Here is a 22,204-nt window from a genome sequence, read left to right as displayed (position 1 = left end):
CTTCTTTCTCCCAGATTGCCCAATTCCTTTCTGTGTCCGTGAGCTTACAGGAGGTGTAAGCGCATGGTTGCAAATTACCTTGGTCGTTGGCCTGAAGCAAGACGGCCCCAACTGCCACGTTGCTGGCATCAGCTTGAACGACGAAAGGCTTGTCCATGTCCGGATGCTTCAGAACTGGTTCCGCTGCAAAGAGCCGTTTCAACTTCTCAAAAGCAGCCTGACACTCCATGGTCCAATCCAGCGGCTTGCTAGGCTTAGGTTTAGGCCCACCTTTGGACTTCAACAAGTTAGTGATGGGAAGTGCAATTTTGGCAAAAGAAGGGATGATCTGACGATAGAAATTGGCAAAACCCAAAAATTTCTGTAATTGTCTGCGTGTACGGGGCGCCTCCCACTCAGTGACCACCTTCACCTTAGCGCGGTCCATCTCAATGCCAGCGGGGGAGATACGATACCCCAGGTAGTCAATCTTCTCCTGGTGAAATTCACACTTGGACAACTTGGCATACAGTTCAGCGGCCCTGAGCTTTTTCAGGACAGTGCGGACCAACGTGACGTGTTCGTCATAAGTTTGAGTGTAAATAAGGATATCATCCAAATATACGATAACGCCTTTGTAAAGATGGTCATGCAAAATCTCATTAATTAATTGCATGAAGACTGCAGGCGCCCCCTGCAGGCCAAAGGGCATCACCCGGAACTGGAAACAACGAGGGGGCAGTTGAAAGCCGTCTTCCACTCATCCCCCTCTTTTATGCGGACTCTATAGTATGCTTCTCTGAGGTCCAATTTAGTGAAAATGCGGCCCTTTCCCAATTGGGCCAGCATGTCCTTCATCAACGGTAACGGGTAAAGGTTTTGAGCTGAGATACCGTTCAGGTTTTTGAAATTAACATATAATCTCAGGGAGCCATCTTTCTTTTCTCTGAACAATACGGGTGCAGCTACCTTGGGACGTGCTGGCTCGATGAAACCTCTTTCCAAGTTTTTATCAATGAATTTTCTCATTTCCTCCATTTCCCTAGAGGACATTGAATATATTTGGGGCTTTGGAAGCTTAACCCCCGGCAAAATATCGATGGAGCAATCAGTAGGTCTGTGGGGCGGAAGCTTATCTGAAGATTTTTCACTAAAAACTCCTTTCAAAATACTCTTTTGGAATCTTTTCTTCCCCCTCAATTCTCTCCTGGCCCCTGGCGGCCAATGCGGGGCTGGAGCCACCAGGCTCTGGGGTATCGTCCTCCCCGTCTGGAGCTGTGCTGGTGTGAATGCGCAGCTACCCCTCCCTCCAATTAATGCGAGGGTTCCATTTACGAAGCCAGGGGAGGCCCAAAATAAGGGGTCTGTCCATTCCAGGAGCCACAATAAAAGAGATCAATTCTACATGGGTGCCCATTTTCATCTCTAGAGGTTCAGTATAGAAATGGGCTGGGCCACCCCCTGCAATGGATCCATCGATTTGGCAAAACACAATAGGGGTTTTCAAAGTCCTTAATTTCAAGCCCAGTTTTTCCACCATTGCAGGATTGATCATACATCTCGAACAGCCCGAGTCAAGGAGGGCAGGAAGCTGTTCTGACACCCCATCGGGTGGTACCCTTAATTCTATTGGGATCAACATGGGGCCTTTATTTGAACTCACCCAGCGAGGTGAGGCGTCATCATCGGAGTCATCAGAGGAGCTGGGGGTGACGTCCGCTTCTTCCTCCACCTCCTGTCTGAAGCGCTGGGGGGTGTTATCAGCAGCGAAAGCAGCCTCTTTCTTCTTTTTCTCTGGGGCCCTGCTCGTCTTCCCTTCCCTCTTGGCAGGGGGCGGGGCGGTTGTAGGAAGTTTAATGTGGCAATCTGTGGCGCGGTGGCCTCCCCTCCCGCAACGGAAGCATGTGAGCGGCTTGTCCTTGCCGGTGGAGCTTCCCTTTCCCTCACTCCTGATTCGGAAAGGGGGCTTTTGAGCTGGGGGTGTGTGATCTTCCTGCTTTCTCATCTCTCACACGTTGAAGTCTAATCAAATCGAGCTCAACGTCTGCTGCATTTTCATACCAAGCTGTAACTCGCTTGGGAAGGTGTCTGTTAACACATTGTTGGTAAATGTCCTCATTTAATCCTAATGCAAACAGGTCCAAAAGGGCATCCTGAGACCAGCCTCTCATATAACAAGAAAGCTGTTGAAACTCCTGAATATATTGAGCCACCGGTCTATCTCCCTGCTTGAAGGCCATAAATTTCATCTTTCCCCGTTTCTCAATTAGAGGGTCATCAAATCGTCTTTTAAATGCAGTCATAAAAGCATCAAAATTCCTCAGGAGGGGGGAATTGCTTTGGTGCAAGCTGATCATCCATTCGGCCGCCTCTTCCTCCAAAGCAAGTAACACCATTCGCACTTTCATTTCATCTGTTTCTAAATCGGGCCCATAAATTTCCATATAGTTCCAAATTTGTATAACAAAGAGACCCAGCTTCTTGGAATTCCCGTCATATTTTACAGGTAAGGGAGGGACTTTTGCCATTCTGCGTCTTCTGGGGGGGGGGGCCCTACTCTGGCAGCCACCCTGGCTGGGGGGGGAGAAGCTGTTTCTGGGTTTGTTTGCTCCCATCCTCCCTCGGCCTCTTCACCCTCCCTGAATTTTTGCATAGAGTACTTTTGTTCAAAGTCTTCCGTTTGGTCTCTCTCTTGGGGTTTCCGTTCGGGCAAGGTTTCTTCCAAGTCGGCTGGCTTTGCCCTTTGTTTTCTCCTAGTAACTCCAGCATCCCAACTTTCGCGGTCCTCTTTTTGCCCCACACTTAGGGACCATCGAGGGGGAATCGCAGGGTCCGCTATTCCTAGGCCAGCCATTCTCCCAGGTAATGATGGGTCTGCAGTTTCCCTTTCAATCTCTTCTTCATCACTTGCTCGCAAAGACATCTTTCTCGTTCCTTCTTGTAAGTACACCCCCCACGGAAGGTTGAAATCTCCTGGTGGGCTGTGAGTGAGACTTCGCTTACTATCAGAACCTCTCCATTAGGTAATTAGGAAAGAAGACCACGAGACTCCATGAATAGAAATCAAATGTACTTTTACTAATTATAAATGATTAAAGGCATAGCGAAGCGAAGTCTGATTATTTAGGCGCGAAAGCGATTGATATATAGAATAGTCCATTCCCCACCCCTTGGCATCACAGTTACAGTCCAATCATAATTCTCCCAAGTGTCAGGTGTGAGATAACTTCAAAAGGCATCACGAAGATGGAATGTCGCTGCCATTAGTCCTGGCGGGAATCTCCTACGCATGCGTAGTCCGACAGGCAGCTGAGCTCCAGAACCTTCCTCCAGCACAATTAGTAACCCCTCCCAAATACCATGCCCTCCCTCCCCGTTTCATGGCAGTCGACGCAACAGCAAAGCAGAGGCTGACAAGAACTGAATAACAAATACATTTTTTTGGAAAAAATTACATTTCATTGGCCAGAAATTAACTGTAATTTTAATGTGACACTTTCATTTTCTGGTATTAAAATTTTAATTGAAATATGCAAATTCTGTACAATAATAGTAGCAAAGAAGAAAATAAAGCTTTAGTGATATTATAGCACTTCTAGCTCAATATATCCATTTACCTACTGACAAATCAAACAATGGGGCATATAAAAAAAAGATTCTATCTGATTTTCTTCTAATTAAGCTTGGAAAGGAGGACTATGGGTCTTGCTGTTGTGCCTGTATAAGAATTTAGCTTCTAACAAGTGCTCCAGCAGAACAAGTATTGATACTTTTGAATTTTGGAGTTGATGAAGATGGACAGCCAAGAAAAAAAATCCAATAAATCATTGAAATCAATCCTAGCTCTCTGGAGAAAGTTCTAATGCTGAGTGGATGGACTCAGTTGCAGTGATGGTGGGTGTATCATTTGAAGAATGAAAGGATCAGATTAGGGCAGAATATCACGATGAAAAGCTATCTATGACCACAACTTGGCAGCAAATTATTGAAATAATCCAATGGAGGGGACACTATTGAATATGAAAACCTTTGGATTCTGAGAGAACTTTGTATGAAAGAAGCCAGTCTGCAGAAATAGGGTTTCTTCTGTCGGAAGAAATGTCCACCTGGGTTCAGTTCCAAGTGGAGAAAAAAAACACTGGAAACATGGAAGCTGCTTGGAAGGATGATTTATTGGAGCAGAACCATCAAGCACATGGTCCCAGTGCAGCTGAACGTATGGAGTGGAGAGTGAGTGTTATTTATACCCTCTCTTGGGCTTTGACCTTGAGCTTCCTGTTCCTGTGGCAAGGGCATGTATCCTATTGGTTGCAGATTCCCATGTGGAGTCATGTTCATCTGAATTGAGTTTGGTTGAACCTTGCTGGGTGATGAAATGAAGGGACTTGGTTGTGCCATGTAGTGAGCTAGAGAATCCTATTATGTCCTGGAGGGTGATATCTTAATCTCAACACCCTGGAGCTGAGGTCTTTTGTTTTGTAGATAGGCTGGCCCAGTCTTAATGGGCACAAAATATCAGCTGGGGGCAGGGACCTGATTTTTGTCTTTAAAAACCTGTTTCTCCTTTTCTCATCCAGAGAAATACAATATTCTGCCTTCTTAATATTTCCCAAAATATTTCTTCACTTCCAAACTAAAGAGGGACAGAAGGATGTGAAGAGATAGTTGGCACAAATTGCTAACATGAAACTTACCAGAAAACAAAAAGACTAATAAAATGTTTATGAGGACTTTATTTTGTTTTGTTTTCAAAAGCTGCTGGTAGTCCATGGTTTAAAACAACGGAATCCTAGTGCTAGAGAAATTAATAGTTTATAAGAGAAACTCTTGTGTTTCCCGACTGAACTTCATTTTGGTTTTGGTTTTTTTGTTTTTTTTTAATTTTGAAAATGCCCTATGCTTCCATCTTGTGATGATTACAGAGAAATCCATGGAAAGAGAGGCGGTGGGTGGAAATCATGCTGTACAGCTGACATGTTAAAATAGGGTTGGGGGCTGGGTAAAGAGACAAAACTAGTTGTATAGTCATTTTTTCCTAAAGGTTTCATTATTTTGCAGGCAACACTGAGTATGTTTTCACAGAAGGTCTGTCTCATTGCAGTGATACTCTGGAATCATCAAAAGCGGAACTGAAGGCCACATGCATTCCAAAGCCATCTAAAATCAATGCTTCTGCTATCCAACCAATGAGGGTGGGGGCCTTATTCAGTATACTGTGGTTAAGCAACCAGTCACACAGCTTCTTAAAAGCCCAAATCTTTAAAGAGCCTGAGATACTTGTACATCTTGTGAATCTCAATTTAAAAGCAAAAGCCTAATCCAATACCCACTGGCAATAAATTCAGTCTAGATGTAACAAATCAATAAGGAAAATGTATTTACAAAGTATTTAAGTGCAATAAAAGGAACTTTTAAAGCTATATCTGCTTTTCACTTTTTTGGAAAGTTAAATATTTACTGGAAACACATATGTACACACATACCCTGAACATTTGAGCAAAAAGTGAAAAAGTGAAAGCCAAGGACTAGGAAAAGAAGAGGGTCTGTTCTCCTGAATTAAGCAACTTTTGAAGTGAATGTACAGAAGGGAATTTTGTTATCTTTGTTAGTGTAGGTTTGGCAATGGTAAGCACAATGATTAAGAAAAATAGTATTACAAGTTAGTTCTGGAGCCAGAATTCTAATTTCATTTTATTCTATAACTAGTTTTAAAAACTGGAAGTCTCAGATGATAAGCATGATACAGATTCTGAAAGCCTGTTCATTGTCTGATGGTTTGTCTACATAACTAAATGAACACATCAACTGCTGAACTGAAACTGAGTTCATCAACCACTTTTGTTGTAGACTTTCCAAAATGAGATCCTTTGGTTCATATTTCTGCTAAGCTGTGTAAATTATATTTCATATAGTACATGTCGAAATGCTAGTCTTCATAGAATAATCCTAAAACATTGCTACAAACATAGGGGCCAAACTTCCTGTGAATCTTAAAATTGAATCATATTGTTATTCCTGTCAATGACAGAAGATATTAATATTCTCCCACTGAATTTTATAGTAAAATATGTTTATCTATTTTATTTCTTTGGCTAATCTTGTTTAAATAAATCAGACAGTAAACAAACAGATAGAATTTAAGCACATCAAAGAAAGGTGTTATCCAAATCAGTCTAGAATCCAAATAGTGTGAACACCAAAAATGCATTGATCATTCACATCATTTATCAACATTCGGGAGGCATAAACCAGTATTTTGGACTCTCTAAGATTAAAGAGATGCTTCTATTTCCTAGCAAGGTTGGTATTAAAATAATTATTTGTGTACAAAAAGGAAACAGGCAAAGGACCCTGACTGGAGCATGATATACCATAGAAGCGAATGTTGCTTTAGAGAAAGGATGCAAATTACTGAAGTTCTGGCATTCTCCTGTGTGCTGCTTGGGGAATCCAAGCATGGGTTAACTTTGTCCATTAGCCTAGAGACTGAGTTATGCAAATTGGTGACCACGCCTCCTCTGACTGGTAGGGTCAGTTTTTTTACTCAGTCCAGCCAGACGAGATGTATACCAATTTTCTCTCCAGTCTTCTGAGATAAAGTTGCCTTTGTTTGGATTTTCAAGTGATGTGTGTGAGTGTTTATTATTGCATGTAAGGAGAGGCGACAGTTCGCTGTCTGCCAGTTTTCCTACCATTTGGATTCGTGGCAGGCATTGCAGGCTCTTACAGCCGTTGCATGTGGGCTTGAAACTAGCCTGGATCATTGGATGGGAGGCTGGGAACTGGGCTTAGCGCCTGTTCTGCCCTATGTGCTTGCCGTTTGGGCTTCGCGATGAGGTTTGTAGCCGATGGCTTGTTACTGCGCCTGAAGCCCTTTGCCAGCCACATCAGAGGACCGGAATTCCCGCTGTTCATGGCGTGGTTAACCGGGGGGAACCAGCCACATTCGCCCGCCGTTCGTGGCGTGGTTTGTCTGGCTACGTCATCGCTGGGAGCGACAGGATCACTCCAGCACTGCCGCCGGCATCTCTTCCTGCGGGGGAGTCTCGGACCGGCTTGCCATCTAACGGCCGGTTTGAATATTGGCGCTTAATTTGCGCCCGCCATTTTGGGGCCATTTCCGACGCATACGCCCTAGGCCTTTGGGATAGGGCGTTGGTCTCTCCACGCCGGGAAGGCTGCTGAGTCATCGCCCCTCCCATTTCCCTCACTTCGAGCTTGATCGCCTGGTGAGAGGATCGCGCTGCCGCTGCCTTTGTTGACCACAAGGCTGCAGTTCTTGCACAGTAAACCGGGGCCTTTTTGTATTATTTGAGTCTTTTCACTTCTTAAAGTTACAATGGCTGATCAATCCACCTCAGGGGGTACTGTGGAGTCCTCTACTGAGGCCCAGCATTCTGCCCAAACGGGGATTAGTTCGAGGCCTGGCAGGGCCGCATCTAGAGCCACTAGCCAGAGGCCCAGGGAGGCATCCGGGGCTCCGGATAAAGGCCATAAAAAGAAAGATAAATCAAAGAACGTTTCTAAGGCTTCTGGGGAAGGTAGAGTTTCTCCTCCCACGCTAGCTTCTCAGCGTATTTCACCAGCTCCTATCCCACCACCTGCAGGCCTGGTCTCCTGATTGCCCTTTACCCGTTATTCCGGAGGCTGGGGTGGGGAGGTTGGGGATCCAACTTCCCCCAGTTGTTGCTGAAGCCCAGGCTACCTCAGCTTACTTGATGCCACGCGCTGGGCCCTCCGCCACCTTTACTCCCACTTCTGCAGGCCTCAGGCCTATAGAAAGCTATGATCAGGGTTTTCCCCCGGATCTTTACCAGATGATTTCTGCAGCTATTTCAAGGGGGGTGGATGCTGAATTGATCCATAGAAACCAGCCCCCTGTGACTACCAGTGCCCCTAGTGGGCCTACTCTTCAGGTCCCACAGGTGGATCTTCCTGATGTTGCTGCTGGGCCTTCCTCGCCTCTTCCTTCTACTTACAGCGAGGATTCAGCATTAGTGGAGGAAGGAGAGTTGATTGATAGGGAGTTCTCTGATGATGAGAGTTTGATCTCCGATCAGCATAATTCCTTGAGCTTATTTTGGCCCACGCTATTCAAGTCATTGTTGTATAAAGCTAAGGCCGCTACCCATATGGGAGACATGGCTTCTAAGGATGGTTCTGCAGTAGGCCTTGATTCCACTGAGCGACTTTTCGCTGAGCCGGTCTCACTGCAGGAGGTGATTCCTTCTCTAAAACTCTTTATGGCTCTTATTCAAAAACAGTGGGATCAACCAACTGCGGTTACCCCACCAAGCAATGGGGAGAGAAAACTGTACACTTCCACTCCTGATTTGGAGAATATTTTACAGTTCCCGACTGTGGATCCACCAGTAGCGGCTCTGGCCTCCCCGGCTCTCATTCCCTCTGAGATTTCTGAGGGTCTGAAAGCGGAGGATCGCAAGGCTGAAACGGTCATTCGTAAGACTCACCAGGCTGCAGCATGGGCCTTGCGTGCTGTGACAGCAGCGTCGTTCTTTAATAGGACTTCAGTCCTTTCGCTCAAGCAATTACAGGAAAGGCTACCCCCTGATGAGGTGCGTCTTCACCAAGATGTCACCAAGATTATGGCTGCCCTGGAATTCTCGGCGGATGCCACTCTCAATGCGGCCAAGTTCGCTTCCCGAGCTGTAGTTTCCAATGTAGCGTCCAGGCGCCTGCTGTGGCTTCGCCATTGGCAGGCAGATGTTAAGTCTAAATGGCGCTTAGCTTCCACACCCTTCAAGGGCGGGGCATTGTTTGGAGCCGTTCTTGACCCCATACTCATTGAGACCAGGGACAAATGCAAGGTTCTCCCCTCCACTGGGGGTCGCAACAACAGGAGGCAGCAGCCATATGGCAGACGCCAGCCCTTTCGAGGTGGCTACTCGGGATATTCAGCGGCTCCCTTTGTTCCCCACTACAATAGACCGTTCCACCAGACTCAGGAACATGGCCAGGACCGTGCGGGGTCCAGGGATAGGGGGCACCAACAGCATCAGGCGCAATCCCATAATAGGCGGTCCTTTCGTGGATCTGGTAACCGGTCCTTTCGAAGGTACCGGTGACTCCCAAGGCGAGGTGCCAGTGGGCGGCCGCTTACTGGACTTCGCTCATCAGTGGGAGGAGACCATGTCCGACGCCTGGGCCCTTCAGGTGGTGAGACTGGACCTCACCCTGGAATTTCTCTCCATCCCCCCGAGACGATTCATCAGGTGTCCAGTCCCCAGATGCTCTGTGAAACGGCGCCTCATGGAAGCCGAAATACATCATCTCTTATCCATCAACGCCATAGAACAGGTTCCCAGAGGGCAGGAAGGCCTAGGGTTTTACTCAATATTATTTCTGGTACCCAAGAACCCAGGGGGATGGTGGGCCATTCTAGATCTGAAAAGACTCAATTGGTACATCAAGTACCAAAGGTTCAAAATGCAGTCCTTAAAGAGCATCCTGGCAGCCATCCACCAGGGTGACCTGATGACATCAGTCGACATCAAGGAAGCGTACCTCCATGTGCCCATTCACCTGGCACATCGCAAGTTTCTGCGCTTCTAGTTTGCAGACCGGCATTTCCAGTACAGAGCCTTGCCCTTCGGTCTCTCCTCGGCCCTGCGCACCTTTACCAAGCTTCTGGCGGTGGTGGCGGCTTCGCTTCGCTCGCTTCCCGTGAGAGTGAATTTTTACTTAGACAACATCTTGGTCCTCTCGCCGTCCCGGAAACAGGCCCTTTGGGATCTTCAAGTAATGATGGACTCCCTGCGGAGGCACGGTTTCATCCTGAACCTTCCCAAGAGTCATCTGCAGCCAACTACATCGCTGCTTCACTTAGGGACCGTTATCAATTCTGCCACATGCGAAGTTTTCCTGTCCTTGGAGAGACGTCAGAGCATCCAACGACTGGCGGCCCAGGTGTCAGCTCAGCCCCTTGTGCCCCTGGCCCTGCTCTCCCAGCTGTTGGGGAAGATGATTTCATGTATTGACATCGTTCCATGGGCCAGATTTCACGCACGATCCCTGCAATGGTTCCTGCTACCTTATCAAAGGTCTCACAGCAGTCATTCACAGCTCAAAGTTCGACTGCCGTCCAAGCCTCTCAGATCCCTTCGGTGGTGGACATCCTCCAAGCTCTTCAAGGGCTACCTATTCAAGGAGCCGGATCGTATCCAGGTTACGACAGATGCCAGCCTCTTCGGATGGGGCGGCCATGCCTTTAACCGGGTGGCACAGGGCCGTTGGTCGAGTTGAGAGCTGCACAACAGCATCAATTGGCTAGAGCTCCGGGCCATCCGTCTGTCCCTACGGGAGTTCCAGGACATTGTGAGTCACAACCATGTACTGATCCTAATGGACAATGTGGCCGCCAAAGCGCATGTCAACCACCAAGGGGGCACGCACTCCACAGCTCTCATGTTGGAGGCAGAGAGGTTGCATCACTGGGCGGAGTCCAGACTGTTGTCGCTCCGGGCGGAGCACATCTCAGGCGACTCCAACGTCCAGGCAGATTGGTTGAGCAGAGCCACAGTGGATCATGCGGAGTGGCAACTCCATCCTGACCTCTTCCAACAAGTCTCTCGCTGGTTCAGCAAGCCGGTAGTGGACTTGTTCACACAACCTCACAACGCTCAGCTGCCTTGATTTTACTCCAGATATGTGACTCCCGGGGCATAGAGGGTGGATGCCCTGTGCAGCCCGTGCCCGGCCGGCCTTCTCTACGCCTTCCCGCCTCTGCCAGTGATTCCGGCGGTCATACAAAAGATACTGACGGAGCAGGCGGAAGTCCTCCTGGTGGCTCCGATGTGGTCCCGGCACCCCTGGTATGCCGACCTGGTGCACCTGTCGATCTCACGCCCGTGGAGAATTCCGGACGAACAGATCCAGCTCTGCCAGGGGGCTATCATACATCCGAACGCCCAGTTGATGCAGTTAGCCATGGGGCACGTGAGCGGGCTCTGCTGACCGAGCTTCACTACTCCAACGAGGTCATCGCCACAATTCAAGCGGCTCGTCGCCCCTCCACCACTCGGATTTACGAGGCTACTTGGCAGGCCTTTTGCAGATGGTGCCGCTGGGCGGGGGCAGACTCCCTCCAGGATTCGGTGCCCCGAGTTTTGGATTTTCTGCAATCGGGTCTCAACAAAGGTTTGGCACCCAACATGCTTCGCAGGCAGGTCACGGCTCTTGCCACGGTGATTGGGGGCGGTCAGGGTCGTTCATTGTCTCAACGTTCACAAGACAGGCTTTCCTGAAGGGGGCGGCCAACATCCGGCCTCCGACCGTGCACCGCTACCCTACATGGGATTTGACCTTAGTGCTCAGAGCGCTCATGGACTCTCCATTTGAACCTATTACTTCCATCAGTCTTCAACTATTGACTCTTAAGACCGTGTTTTTGGTAGCTATTACATCCACTAGGCGGGTTTCCGAACTGGCGGCGTTGTCCGTTCGGGCGGACCTCTGTATTTTCCACCTCAACAGAGTCGTCCTCCATTTGGATCCTGCCTTTCTACCGAAAATCAACACGTTGTTTCACAGGGCTCAGGAACTCCTCCCGGACTTTTGCCCCAATCCTTCTCATCCACAGGAGCACCAATGGCATCACCTGGATGTGCGCAGGGTTCTTCGTCGCTACGTGAAACGCACAGCATCTTTCAGGCGGTCGGAAGCGCTTTTTGTGTCCTTTCAGCCATCGTCGATGGGGCAGAAGGTTTCTTCCCACACGATAGGTCGCTGGTTGAAGGCGTGCATCGCCCTTGCTAATGACAGTCAATCTCGGCAGGTACCCAGGCGCATCACTCTCCATTCTACCAGGAGTGTGGCTACCACAGCGGCCTTGGCCACGCAAGCTTCTGTGGAAGAAATCTGCAGGGCGGCGACCTGGTCTACGCCTTTACCGTTCATCCGGCACTACAAAGTTGACGTGTATGCCTTGGCTGAGGCCTCCTTTGAGCGGCATGTGCTGCAACAGGTGCTCCCCCCTGCGGGGGACCCTAGCCAGCCTAGCTCCCGCCCTTAATTGCTTTGGCATGTCCCATGCTTGGATTCCCCAAGCAGCACACAGGAGAACGACCATTGACTTACCTGAACGGTCCTTCTATGTGTGCTGCAAGGGGAATCCAAACCCGCCCGCAGCTTCGGCTGGCCAGGGCTATTGTGACTTTCACCTGCTTGACTCTGATCTCTGACTTGACTATGACTGTTTGTGACTGGTTGTATCTTGTTGTTGTTACCATGTTTGTATACCTGTTGGGCTACGGCCTCTATTGTTATTGTTATACATCATTAAATGGCTGACTTCGTACAAAACTGACCCTACCAGTCAGAGGAGGCGTGGTCACCAATTTGCATAACTCAGTCTAGGCTAATGGACAAAGTTAACCCATGCTTGGATTCCCCTCGCAGCACACATAGAAGGACCGTTCAGGTAAGTCAACGGTCATTTTGAAAGAAAAACAAGGACTTTATATAGTCAAATAGATCAAGATCAGGGGTGGGTTTCAAAAATTGTTCGAACCTACTCTGTGGGCATGGCCTCCTTTGTGGGAATGGCTTGCCGCCCATGTGACCGGATGGGAGTGGCCTGCCACCCATGTGACCTGGTGGGAGTGGCCAAGACGATGTTATTACTAGATATTACTAATTACTAGATATTATTAATATTACTAGATCATTATTAATGCATAGATAACTGTGGGACATTACACACCCACCCACACCCACAAACTATGACAGTGCTAGGAAAACACCCAAAAAATAAAAATCCCCCCCCCCCAAAAAAAAGACTGCCAATGAAACCAGTTTTTTTTTCCTAAGCCTAAGAACAGGAAAGACAAAGTCACTGGAATAAAAACCATCAAGGCAATGTGGAAAATTATAAAGGACAGGCACTCACAGAACCATCAACCACCTCAGAATTACCTAAACAAGTAAGGTGACCAGATTTTCAGATTGGTAAAGAGGGACACCATTGACCGGGGGGGGGGGGAGCTAGGCCGCGGCGGTTACTGCCAGCCCGCGACCTTGCTAGGGACGTCTGGTCACCTTAATTATATATATCCTCTCTCTCTCTATCCATCCATCCATCTGTCTGTCTATCTGCCTGCCTATCTAGTTATGGTATCCCTCTCCCTCTTTCCCCCTCTCTTTCTCCATCCATCTATCTGCCTGCCTATCTGTCTATCTAGTTATGGTCTCTCTCTCTCTCTCCCTCCCCCTCCTTCATCTCATTATCATCTATCTCAGTGTTTCTCCACCCTTTTATAAAAATTATTTTTTTATTTTTTTTGTTACATAGACGACACATACCCACAACAATAAAAACAAAACAAAACAAAAAGAAAAAAACCTATCATCACATATAGCATGTCGTTTGGTTACAAGTGTTTTAACATTTATCATTCTTATACATTTATTATTTCATTTAATAGGTTATAATATACAGTTTGGGTTGCTTTGTTTACCATCCCTTCCTCCTGTTATAACACCACCTTATTTTCCCTTTCTTTTCTCCCTTCCTCCCTTCTCTACTTTCTTCCTTCCTGCTCTCCTTTCCCTTCCTTCTTCCTGTACCTTTCTCCTACTCCTGCTCTTCCTCATCCCCTTCCTACCCTCTCTCCTCCTCTTTCTCTCCTTTCCATCCTCCTCTCCTTACCTCTTTCTTTTCACCCTCTCTCCCTTCTCTACTTTCTTCCTTCCTCCTCTCCTTCCCCTTCCTTCTTCCCTTACCTCTCCTTTGCTCCTGCTCTTCCTCTTTCCCTTCCTACCCTCTCTCCTTCCTTTTCTCTCCCTTCCATCCTCCTTTCCTTTCCCTTTCCTTTCTCCCTCCCTCCCTTCTCTACTTTCCTCCTTCCTCCTCTCCTTCCCCTTCCTTCTTCCCTTACCTTTCTCCTACTCCTGCTCTTCCTCTTCCCCTTTCTACCCTCTCTCCCCCTCTTTCTCTCCTTTCCATCCTCCTCTCCTTACCTCTTTCTTCTTTCCCCCATCTTCCTTTCATTCTCTCCTCCTTTCTCCCTTTCTCCCAACTCCCTTTCTGGGAGTTGAAGTCCACACACTTTACTCCAAGGTGGAGAAAGACTGATCTATCTAATTAATATAATTATTTCTCCCTCTCTTTTTCACTCTCTCTCCAGTGCACACACGCAAATGCATAGGGCAGCCCACCTCACACACAGGTAACTCTGGCCGGCTTACGGGAAGAGGACAGCCGACCACTCACCCACGCGGGGGGGGGGGCAGGATTTCACCAAGAAAAGTTAACTTTCCTGCGAAAGGGGCCGGCAGCCTCTCAGCTCTTCCCGGCTGGGGAGACCTCCCCCCACTTCCACTCCTGCGACCCTCCTCCCGCCTCCTCGGAGCTTCAAGCAAGCTAACTGGGAAGGCCGGGGAAGAAGAAGAAGCAGCGGCGCGAGGTCAGCGGTCCTTGGGGGCGCAGCGGAAGCCCTGCCAAAGCGCCCCTTTCCCGGCTTGGCTGCCGTTGCTGCTGTTCAGGGCAGAAGGGGAGGAGGAGGAGGAGGAAGATGAAGCGGTGGTGCGGTCCCTGTAGCCGCCGAGGCGGGAAAGGTGCGCTTTGGCAGGGCTTCCACAGCCCTGCCAAAGCATCCCTTTCCCGGCTCGGCTGCCGTTGCTGCTGTTCAGGGCAGAAGGGGAGGAGGAGGAGGAGGAAGATGAAGCGGCGGTGTGGTCCCTGTAGCCGCCGAGGCGGGAAAGGTGCACTTTGGCAGGGCTTCCACAGCCCTGCCAAAGCGCCCCTTTCCTGGCTCGGCTGCCATTGCTGCTGTTCAGGGCAGAAGGGGAGGAGGAGGAGGAGGAAGATGAAGCGGCGGTGCGGTCCCTGTAGCCGCCGAGGCAGGAAAGGTGCGCTTTGGCAGGGCTTCCACAGCCCTGCCAAAGCGCCCCTTTCCCAGCTCGGCTGCCGTTGCTGCTGCTCAGGGCGGAAGGGGAGGAGGAGGAAGATGAAGCGGCGGTGTGGTCCCCGTAGCCGCCGAGGCGGGAAAGGTGCGCTTTGACAGGGCTTCCACAGCCCTGCCAAAGCGCCCCTTTCCCGGCTCGGCTGCCGTTGCTGCTGTTCAGGGCAGAAGGGGAGGAGGAGGAGGAGGAAGATGAAGCGGCGGTGCGGTCTCTGTAGCCGCCGAGGCGGGAAAGGTGCGCTTTGGCAGGGCTTCCACAGCCCTGCCAAAGTGCCCCTTTCCCGGCTCGGCTGCTATTGCTGCTGCTCAGGGCGGAAGGGGAGGAGGAGGAGGAGGAAGATGAAGTGGTGGTGCGGTCCCTGTAGCCGCCGAGGCGGGAAAAGTGCGCTTTGGCAGGGCTTCCACAGCCCTGCCAAAGCGCCTCTTTCCCAGCTTGGCTGCCGTTGCTCAGGGCAGAAGGGGAGGAGGAGGAGGAGGAAGATGAAGCGGCGGTGTGGTCCCTGCAGCCGCCGAGGCGGGAAAGGTCTTCTTGGGAGGGGGAATGGGCTGCGCTCCTGGTTCTGGGGATTCTGGGGAAATGCTGCCCATCTGTCCCCTTCCAAAGCAGCCTTGCAGGTTTTCAAGATCATCTGGAGAGGTGTTTTTTAAAAAGAAAAACCCTGCAGGCACCCAGCGACAGGGGCTAGGAGCTAGGAACCCGGAAGTTAATTACTTCCGGGTTCACTGACGAACCGGATCGCAAGAACCGGTGCGAACCGGGAGGAACCCACCCCTGATCAAGATGTATCTCATATGAAAGGAGGAGGCCACTGGGTAATCTGACTGGTATAAGACAGACAAATGCACAGACTGGAACATTCAGGATTAAGAAGAGGAGGAAGGCATCTTCTTTTGACTTGATCTTATCAAAGTGAATCCTGCCAAATGACAGAGCACCAAGTTATATTTAAACTCACTGTAAAGTACATTTGTGTAGCAACAATGTGATCTCACCCACAGTGAAAAGCCATAGACCAAGAAACTTCAGAATAGAATACAATAAAGTGAAGCTTCAGAAGGGTTTGGGGTTTGTTTGCTTGTTTAATTATCCAACTTAGTTTTTTACTATTGTGTCTTTTTTTACTGATCAGTAAGACGATTGGAGTCAAAAGTACTTTTTCTGCTGCTCGCTTTACAGTAACTTCTACTAAGTCTTCAAGAATGATGCAAAGCAGCCTATGGTAATCACGTATCAATACAAAATGAAAAGCATGCATAGTCATCAATAATAACAACAGAATCTATTATACTCCATAGTTTCTTTCTTTATGAAAGTAATCATGTGCTAGAGAAACTGGGCCATTCAGCAGCTTGTCACCTTACTTGTGACTTATGTGGTTTGTAGGGAAGGAGGAGTAAGAAGCAAGGATGATCCAAAATCCATATTGCAATAGTTCTTTCCCACCCACAAGCAGTCTTTATACAAGACTGTTCGTTGCATATCAGTTGGGTATTACAGAAGACTGTGTACAGACCTGGACCAAGAGAGGGGTCAGGCGCTTTGCTTTCAGCCATTTCTGGAATCTCTCTGTCTTCCATAGAGCCCTCTCAATGCTGCATCTTTTAGTCTGGGTAAGGAAAGTGCAAATTCTCTCATCAGACTCGTCATGTTGGTATTTTGTGGTTAATCGGGAGATCTCAACCAGTCGCCAACTTTTGCTGTCATCTGAATAGTTCCCAGGGTAACGGGAGAGAGAGCTTGGAGGGAGGATTAAATGGGAAGAGAGCCAACTGTCAAACCTGTCATCAAAACACAAACATAAAAGAGTGTTAATTGATCTTTACCCAGTTTAGCATGGGAATATTTTCCCATAGTTTAAGATAGGCTTCCAAAAAGAAATCTATAAAATGGCTAAATAAGGACCATTTTTGGAAGAATGTTAATCTTGTGGGAAGTACTCTGTGTTATTGCCACTGGAAGAGTTGAATACATTTTCCCCATTCTTTACTTTATTGGTGAGAAAAAAAATTGTAGAATACAATAACCCTACGGGTAGTTGTAGTTCAGTACATCTGACATATTTATACTCAGAAAAACTGCTATTGCTCTTTTGCATACTCATTAATAGCATCTTTGCTATTTATGTTGCATATTTGATTTGGAGATTTTGAGCTTTCTCAGTCATATCCTTGGGTGGTTGGGAATACCAAGATTCCATTATTTTGACAGAACACCATAAGTCAGAATGAAACCATTGGACCTGATCCCGGAAGGAAAGGAAATGGTCGATGTAAAAAATTAACAGTGATGACACATTCTGCAGATATGTATTTTTTGTTAATAGTTATTTAAATTTCAGAATCATCAAAAACTTTTGTATTTACAAACATATATCCTCATGCCAATGGTGGGATTCAAAATTTTCTACTACCGGTTCTGTGGGCATGGCATGGCTTGGTGGGTGTGGCTTGGTGGATTTGGCAGGGGAAGGATGCTATAAAATCTCCAGTCCCTCCCAATCAGCTGGGACTCGGGAGACAGAGAATAGATGGGGGTGGGTGGGGCCAGTCAGAGGTGGTATTTACCAGTTACTACTCAAAAGTTCTGCTACTGGTTCTACAGAACTGGTCAGAATCTGCTGAATACCACCTCTGCCTCAGGCCCTTTTTCATAAACCTTCAGGCTAGGGAAAAGTGAATTTGGCCTTTTTCTATTTTGTTTCTCTCTTGCAAACTGTTTTATATATATAAAGCTATAAAATGTTCAAACAAAAGGTTGATGGAATAGTGCTCTAGCAGCTTCCACAGACATGCAACATACATACTAAGTGGCAGACACTCCCAATAATGTGCTAAATGTTGCAATGCTTCCAATAAATCAAGGGAACCTATTGCAATTTTCTCTTATTATAAATATAACCAAACCTGTAAACATTCAAACCTGAAGCTTTGGCAGATTATCAGGAGTGCGCAATAAAAACTACTTTACAACTGATATGACTTATGACTCATTTGACTTAACTGACTGATTTTTAAAGTGTATTGAAAGATGCATATGATTTTGAAGACTGCCTTAATAATTCTAAGCAATGTATTTCAAAACTGATATAGGAATCAAGCCTTGGGCTACAATGTTCATTTAGAAAACAATTCCAGTAGAATCTTTTCAGAGTAGGTGATTTGATCATTTGATACATTAATGCTAAATTTATTTAAAATTGCAGGGGTTTTTGCCCTCGAGCTCCAAAAGAAAATAAAATCTCTGCAAAGTCTTTGAATTTCGAAAAACATTGGATTCTTAAGTGATGTTTATGAATGAATATTTTTTGATAGTACATTCCTGTGTATATTTACTCAGAGATAAATCCTACTCTTGGTAATGTGTGTAATTTTATGACAGCAAGAAATGAGGAAGAGGCCTCATTGTTATCCAATATGATTCAGATGTTAGCTTAATGTTTGAATTAATCTTGTATAATCCTGTATTTGCATTTATTATATGTATCACTGTTGTATATGTATCACCGCCATAGGTGCTTCCATCTTGTTTTTTTCTTCTGCACATGCGCAGAAGCATTTTTTGACTACTGTGCATGCACATGTGCGCTCAAAGCACATCCCTGAGCGAATCGGCAGTAAAAGAAGCCAGAACCCCCCTGATACCACTCAAGTAACATTGGTGTGACTCACTTCTGATTGTCATTTTAAAAAAAATAGGTCCTTGACTTTCAACAGTTCATTTAGTGACTATTCAAAGTTACAAAGTTACTGCACAATTAGCTTTATTGCATAGGTAGTCCTCTACTTAGAACCATTTGCTTAGTCATCGTTTGAAGTTACAACAGCACTGAAAAAAGTGACTTATGTCCATTTTTCACACTTATGACCATTGCCGAATCCCCATGGTCACATGATCAAAATGTAAATGTTTGACAACTGGCATTTGTTATGACAGTTGCAGTGTCCCGGGGTCCTGTATCACCTTTTGCAATCTTCTGATAAGCAAAGTCAATGGAGAAAACCGATTCGCTTAACAACCATATTACTAACTTAACAACTGCACTAGTTCACGTAACAGTGGCAAGAAAGGTCATAAAATGGCCAAAACTCACTTAACAAAAATTCACTTAGCAACAGAAAATTTGGCCTCAATTGTGGTCATAAGTTGAGAATTACCTGTAGAAAACTTTCAGCATCACATGACTTACTGCTCCTTTTTTCAGTCCCTAAAGTTCCCCAGAACTGTGATTCTTCATGACAACTTTAAAGTAGTAGTAAAATATTTGGTTTAATTCCATTTCTAAATGAGATGTTAAAAAGTGTGAGAGCAAGTTTTTACTTTGCTCTTCCAGTAATATTAGCACACTGCCACCATTTCTTCCTATATCCTTTTAAAGCGGATCCTTAGAAAATAACAAAAAAGCAACGACAAATAGTTGTTCAACTCTGGCATAGAAATTTTTAATAATATGCTTTCTATTTCTGCTTCTTCAGTATGGCAAAATTAAGCAACCTGGTGCCCTCCAAATGTGGTCTACAATTGGTAGAGTTCCTAATTCTTACTCAGGGCTCATAATAATTGAAGTCTAAAATATTTGGAGGACTCAGAGCACTGAACTTGGTAACCAGACATACTGTTACCTCTGTGAAAAATTCTCATACACTTTATTATTTTTTATAATAAAAAATCCTTATGAAATATACTCATTTGTTTAGCTATATGCATGACTTAGTGGTGGGATTCAGCTGGTTCAGACCAAATCTGTTGTTAAATTACTCACCCCCCACAATCAAAGTGGATCCTGGGCACTGCACTGCAATGGAGAAATGGGCAACGGAGTGGCCAGTGTGAGGGGAGGAGAAGACCATTTTCTCTCTTTCTTCTCCCTGTTCCTCCTCTTTCCCTTGTGCCGGCCACTCCGTTGTCTGTTTCTCCATTGCAGCACAGCACCCAGGATCCACTTTGATAGTGGGTTGTGTGTGTAATAAGTTGCCTGATCAAACTAACCTCAGAATCTCTTCTACATTGGGCCAGCTTCGAATTGTGCTGCCAACTTAATTCTTCACCCCTCTCCCTTTTCCTGCAGACTGACCAACACAACCTGCACACAGCTCCATGGTCGGGAAGATGAAGAATTGGGAAGAATTGGGATTTTCCCCTCCCTCCACTTCCCAATTCTTCACCTTTCCATGTGAGCTCTCAAGAGCATCAACTCCTTGCCTCTATGGTAACCCTCACTCCTTCCTCGGAAACCTCGCCTCTTAAAGGAGCCATCTAGAAGGCTGAAACAGCTGCGAGATCAATGTGCAGACAAGCACCTCGGAAAAAGCCTTTTGTCAAAAGGTGGAAATTTAACAACTTTTAAATACGAGGCATGAGGTAAAATAGAACAGGCTTTATTAACAGGCAACAACTACAACGGAGTTAAGAACACGGACAAAGCGAAGCCCACCTGACAGCTATTTATATTTGACAGCTGTCAGGCGGTTGGCCAATTGGTGGCCAATATTTTTCCCGCCGGCCGACAGGCGCGCCTGAGCCAATCAGGGGCCTGAGGCTCTGGCCCCTCCTGCTGCCTGCGTCAGGAGGACGCAACACCCCTTGCCCCCAGACAGCGCATGCGTAGTCCTCGAGGTAAGCCGGTCTTCTGCGCACGTGCTGCAAACGCTGGAGATAGGGAGTGTCCATCGTCGTCAGAGGAGGAGGTCTGCTGCTGTGACACATCAGACTGGAAGGCCCGCCCCCCGAGCCAGCGGGAAAGTTTGAGGGTAGGAGTCCTTCTCTTGCTGCGGGTAGTGGCTGACGGTGGCGCGGAGCGGGGAATGTGGCTGGAGATGGTTGAGCCACGGCTGGTCATGGCTGGGTAGGATGGGCGGCCGCTGGACAAGCAGGCCCCGGCTGTGGTGGTTGTGCGGGCGCTGTGGATGATGGAAGCGGTTCCTCGGTTGTTCGGCGGTGCAGCTGGTTCAGATGGCGCCGCCATAGTCGTCCATTGCCAAGCTGGACCCTATAAGAGCAGGATCCAGTTAGCTCTACAATGACCCCCGGTAGCCACTTTGGGTCTCTGGCATAGTTCTGCGCGAAGACCCCCTCACCCACCAGAAAATACCTAGGGGGTGCAGGTAGGGGGCTAGCAGTGGGGGCGAAGGAGGGGTGCAACCAGTCAAGGGTGGTCCTCAGGCGGCGACCCATGAGGATCTCCACAGGACTTTTGCCAGTGGACTGGCAGGAGGTGGAGTGCTGGGCCAAGAGGTATGACCGGAGGCCATGGCAGGTGGGAGAGCCATGCCAGGCCTTCCTTGGCCAATCGGATGGAGCACTCAGCCATGCCATTGCCAGCTGGGTGGTAGGGGGCAACAGGGGCGTACCGGATGCCCAGGGAAGTGAGGTAGGAAAGGAAGGTGGCAGAGGAAAATTGGGGCCCATTGTCAGAGACGATGACGTCAGGGATGCCATGGGTGGTAAAGAGGGACTGGAGAATTTGGATGGTGGCGCCGGACATGGTGGACGCCATGGGGAAGATGTCCACCCATTTGGACAGGGCGTCCACAACAAGGAGAAAAGAATGGCCGTCCAGGGGGCTGAAAAAGTCAAGGTGGAGGCGGCTCCACAAAGAGGTAGGGGTCTCCCAGGAGCAGGCAGGGGCGGAGGGCGGTGCAGGGTGAACGGCCTGGCAGGGAGGACGCCGCTGGACCCAGGCAGTGATGTCAGCATCCATGGAGGGCCACCAGGCGGCCGAGGGCCTTCATCCGCACTATGCCCGGGTGCCCTTCATGGAGGCGGCGAGGGCAGCAGGTACAACGACCCTGGAGCCCCAGAGCAGGCAGTCCTGTAGGATGGACAGTTCGTCCCGGCGGCGGAAAAATGGAAGGAACTCGGGCGAGCGAGTCTCCTCTGTCCAGCCCCACCGAACTGCATCCAGGACCCTCTGGAGGAAAGGGGCGGAGTGGGAAGCCTGGGAAACATCTGCGGCAGAGAGAGGACACTCGAGGTCATCAGTCAGGGCTGCGACTGAGATGGAGGGCGCTGGGTCTGAAACAGGGATGGATAGTGGGCAGTGGCTAAGGGCATCGGCATGGCCCTGTGCTTGCCAGGCTGATACAAGAGGGAGTAAGAATAGGCGAAGAGGAACTCCGATCAGTGGCCCATGCGGGGAGATAGGATACGGGGCGTGGGCCGGTCCCAAGAGATGATGCCCAAGAGGGGCGTGTGGTCGGTCTGGAGGGTGCAGTGGTGACCGTACAGGTAGGGGTGAAAGCGTTTTACTCCCGCAACGGCCGCAAGGGCCTCCTTGTCCATAATAATGGCTATAATTCTGCTCAGC

The 22,204-nt window shown here is 48.1% G+C and overlaps 1 protein-coding gene across 1 annotated transcript in view; it reads right to left on the bottom strand.

Moving 5' to 3' along the window:
- The window catches only part of DIPK2B (divergent protein kinase domain 2B), a 39,100-nt gene that overhangs the window by 11,646 nt on the left and 5,250 nt on the right, over positions 1-22,204 (bottom strand). Inside the window, exon 2 of the mRNA XM_014053639.2 lies at positions 16,415-16,679. Coding sequence (XP_013909114.2) covers positions 16,415-16,679 — 265 coding nt within the window. The remainder of the gene's footprint in view (positions 1-16,414; positions 16,680-22,204) is intronic.

This window comes from Thamnophis sirtalis, unplaced genomic scaffold, assembly GCF_051295495.1.
Source record: "Thamnophis sirtalis isolate CommonGarterSnake01/CBP01778 unplaced genomic scaffold, rThaSir2_p1.2 scaffold_8, whole genome shotgun sequence".
NCBI lineage: Eukaryota > Metazoa > Chordata > Lepidosauria > Squamata > Natricidae > Thamnophis > Thamnophis sirtalis.
This window is presented reverse-complemented; position numbering and strand designations above follow the sequence as displayed.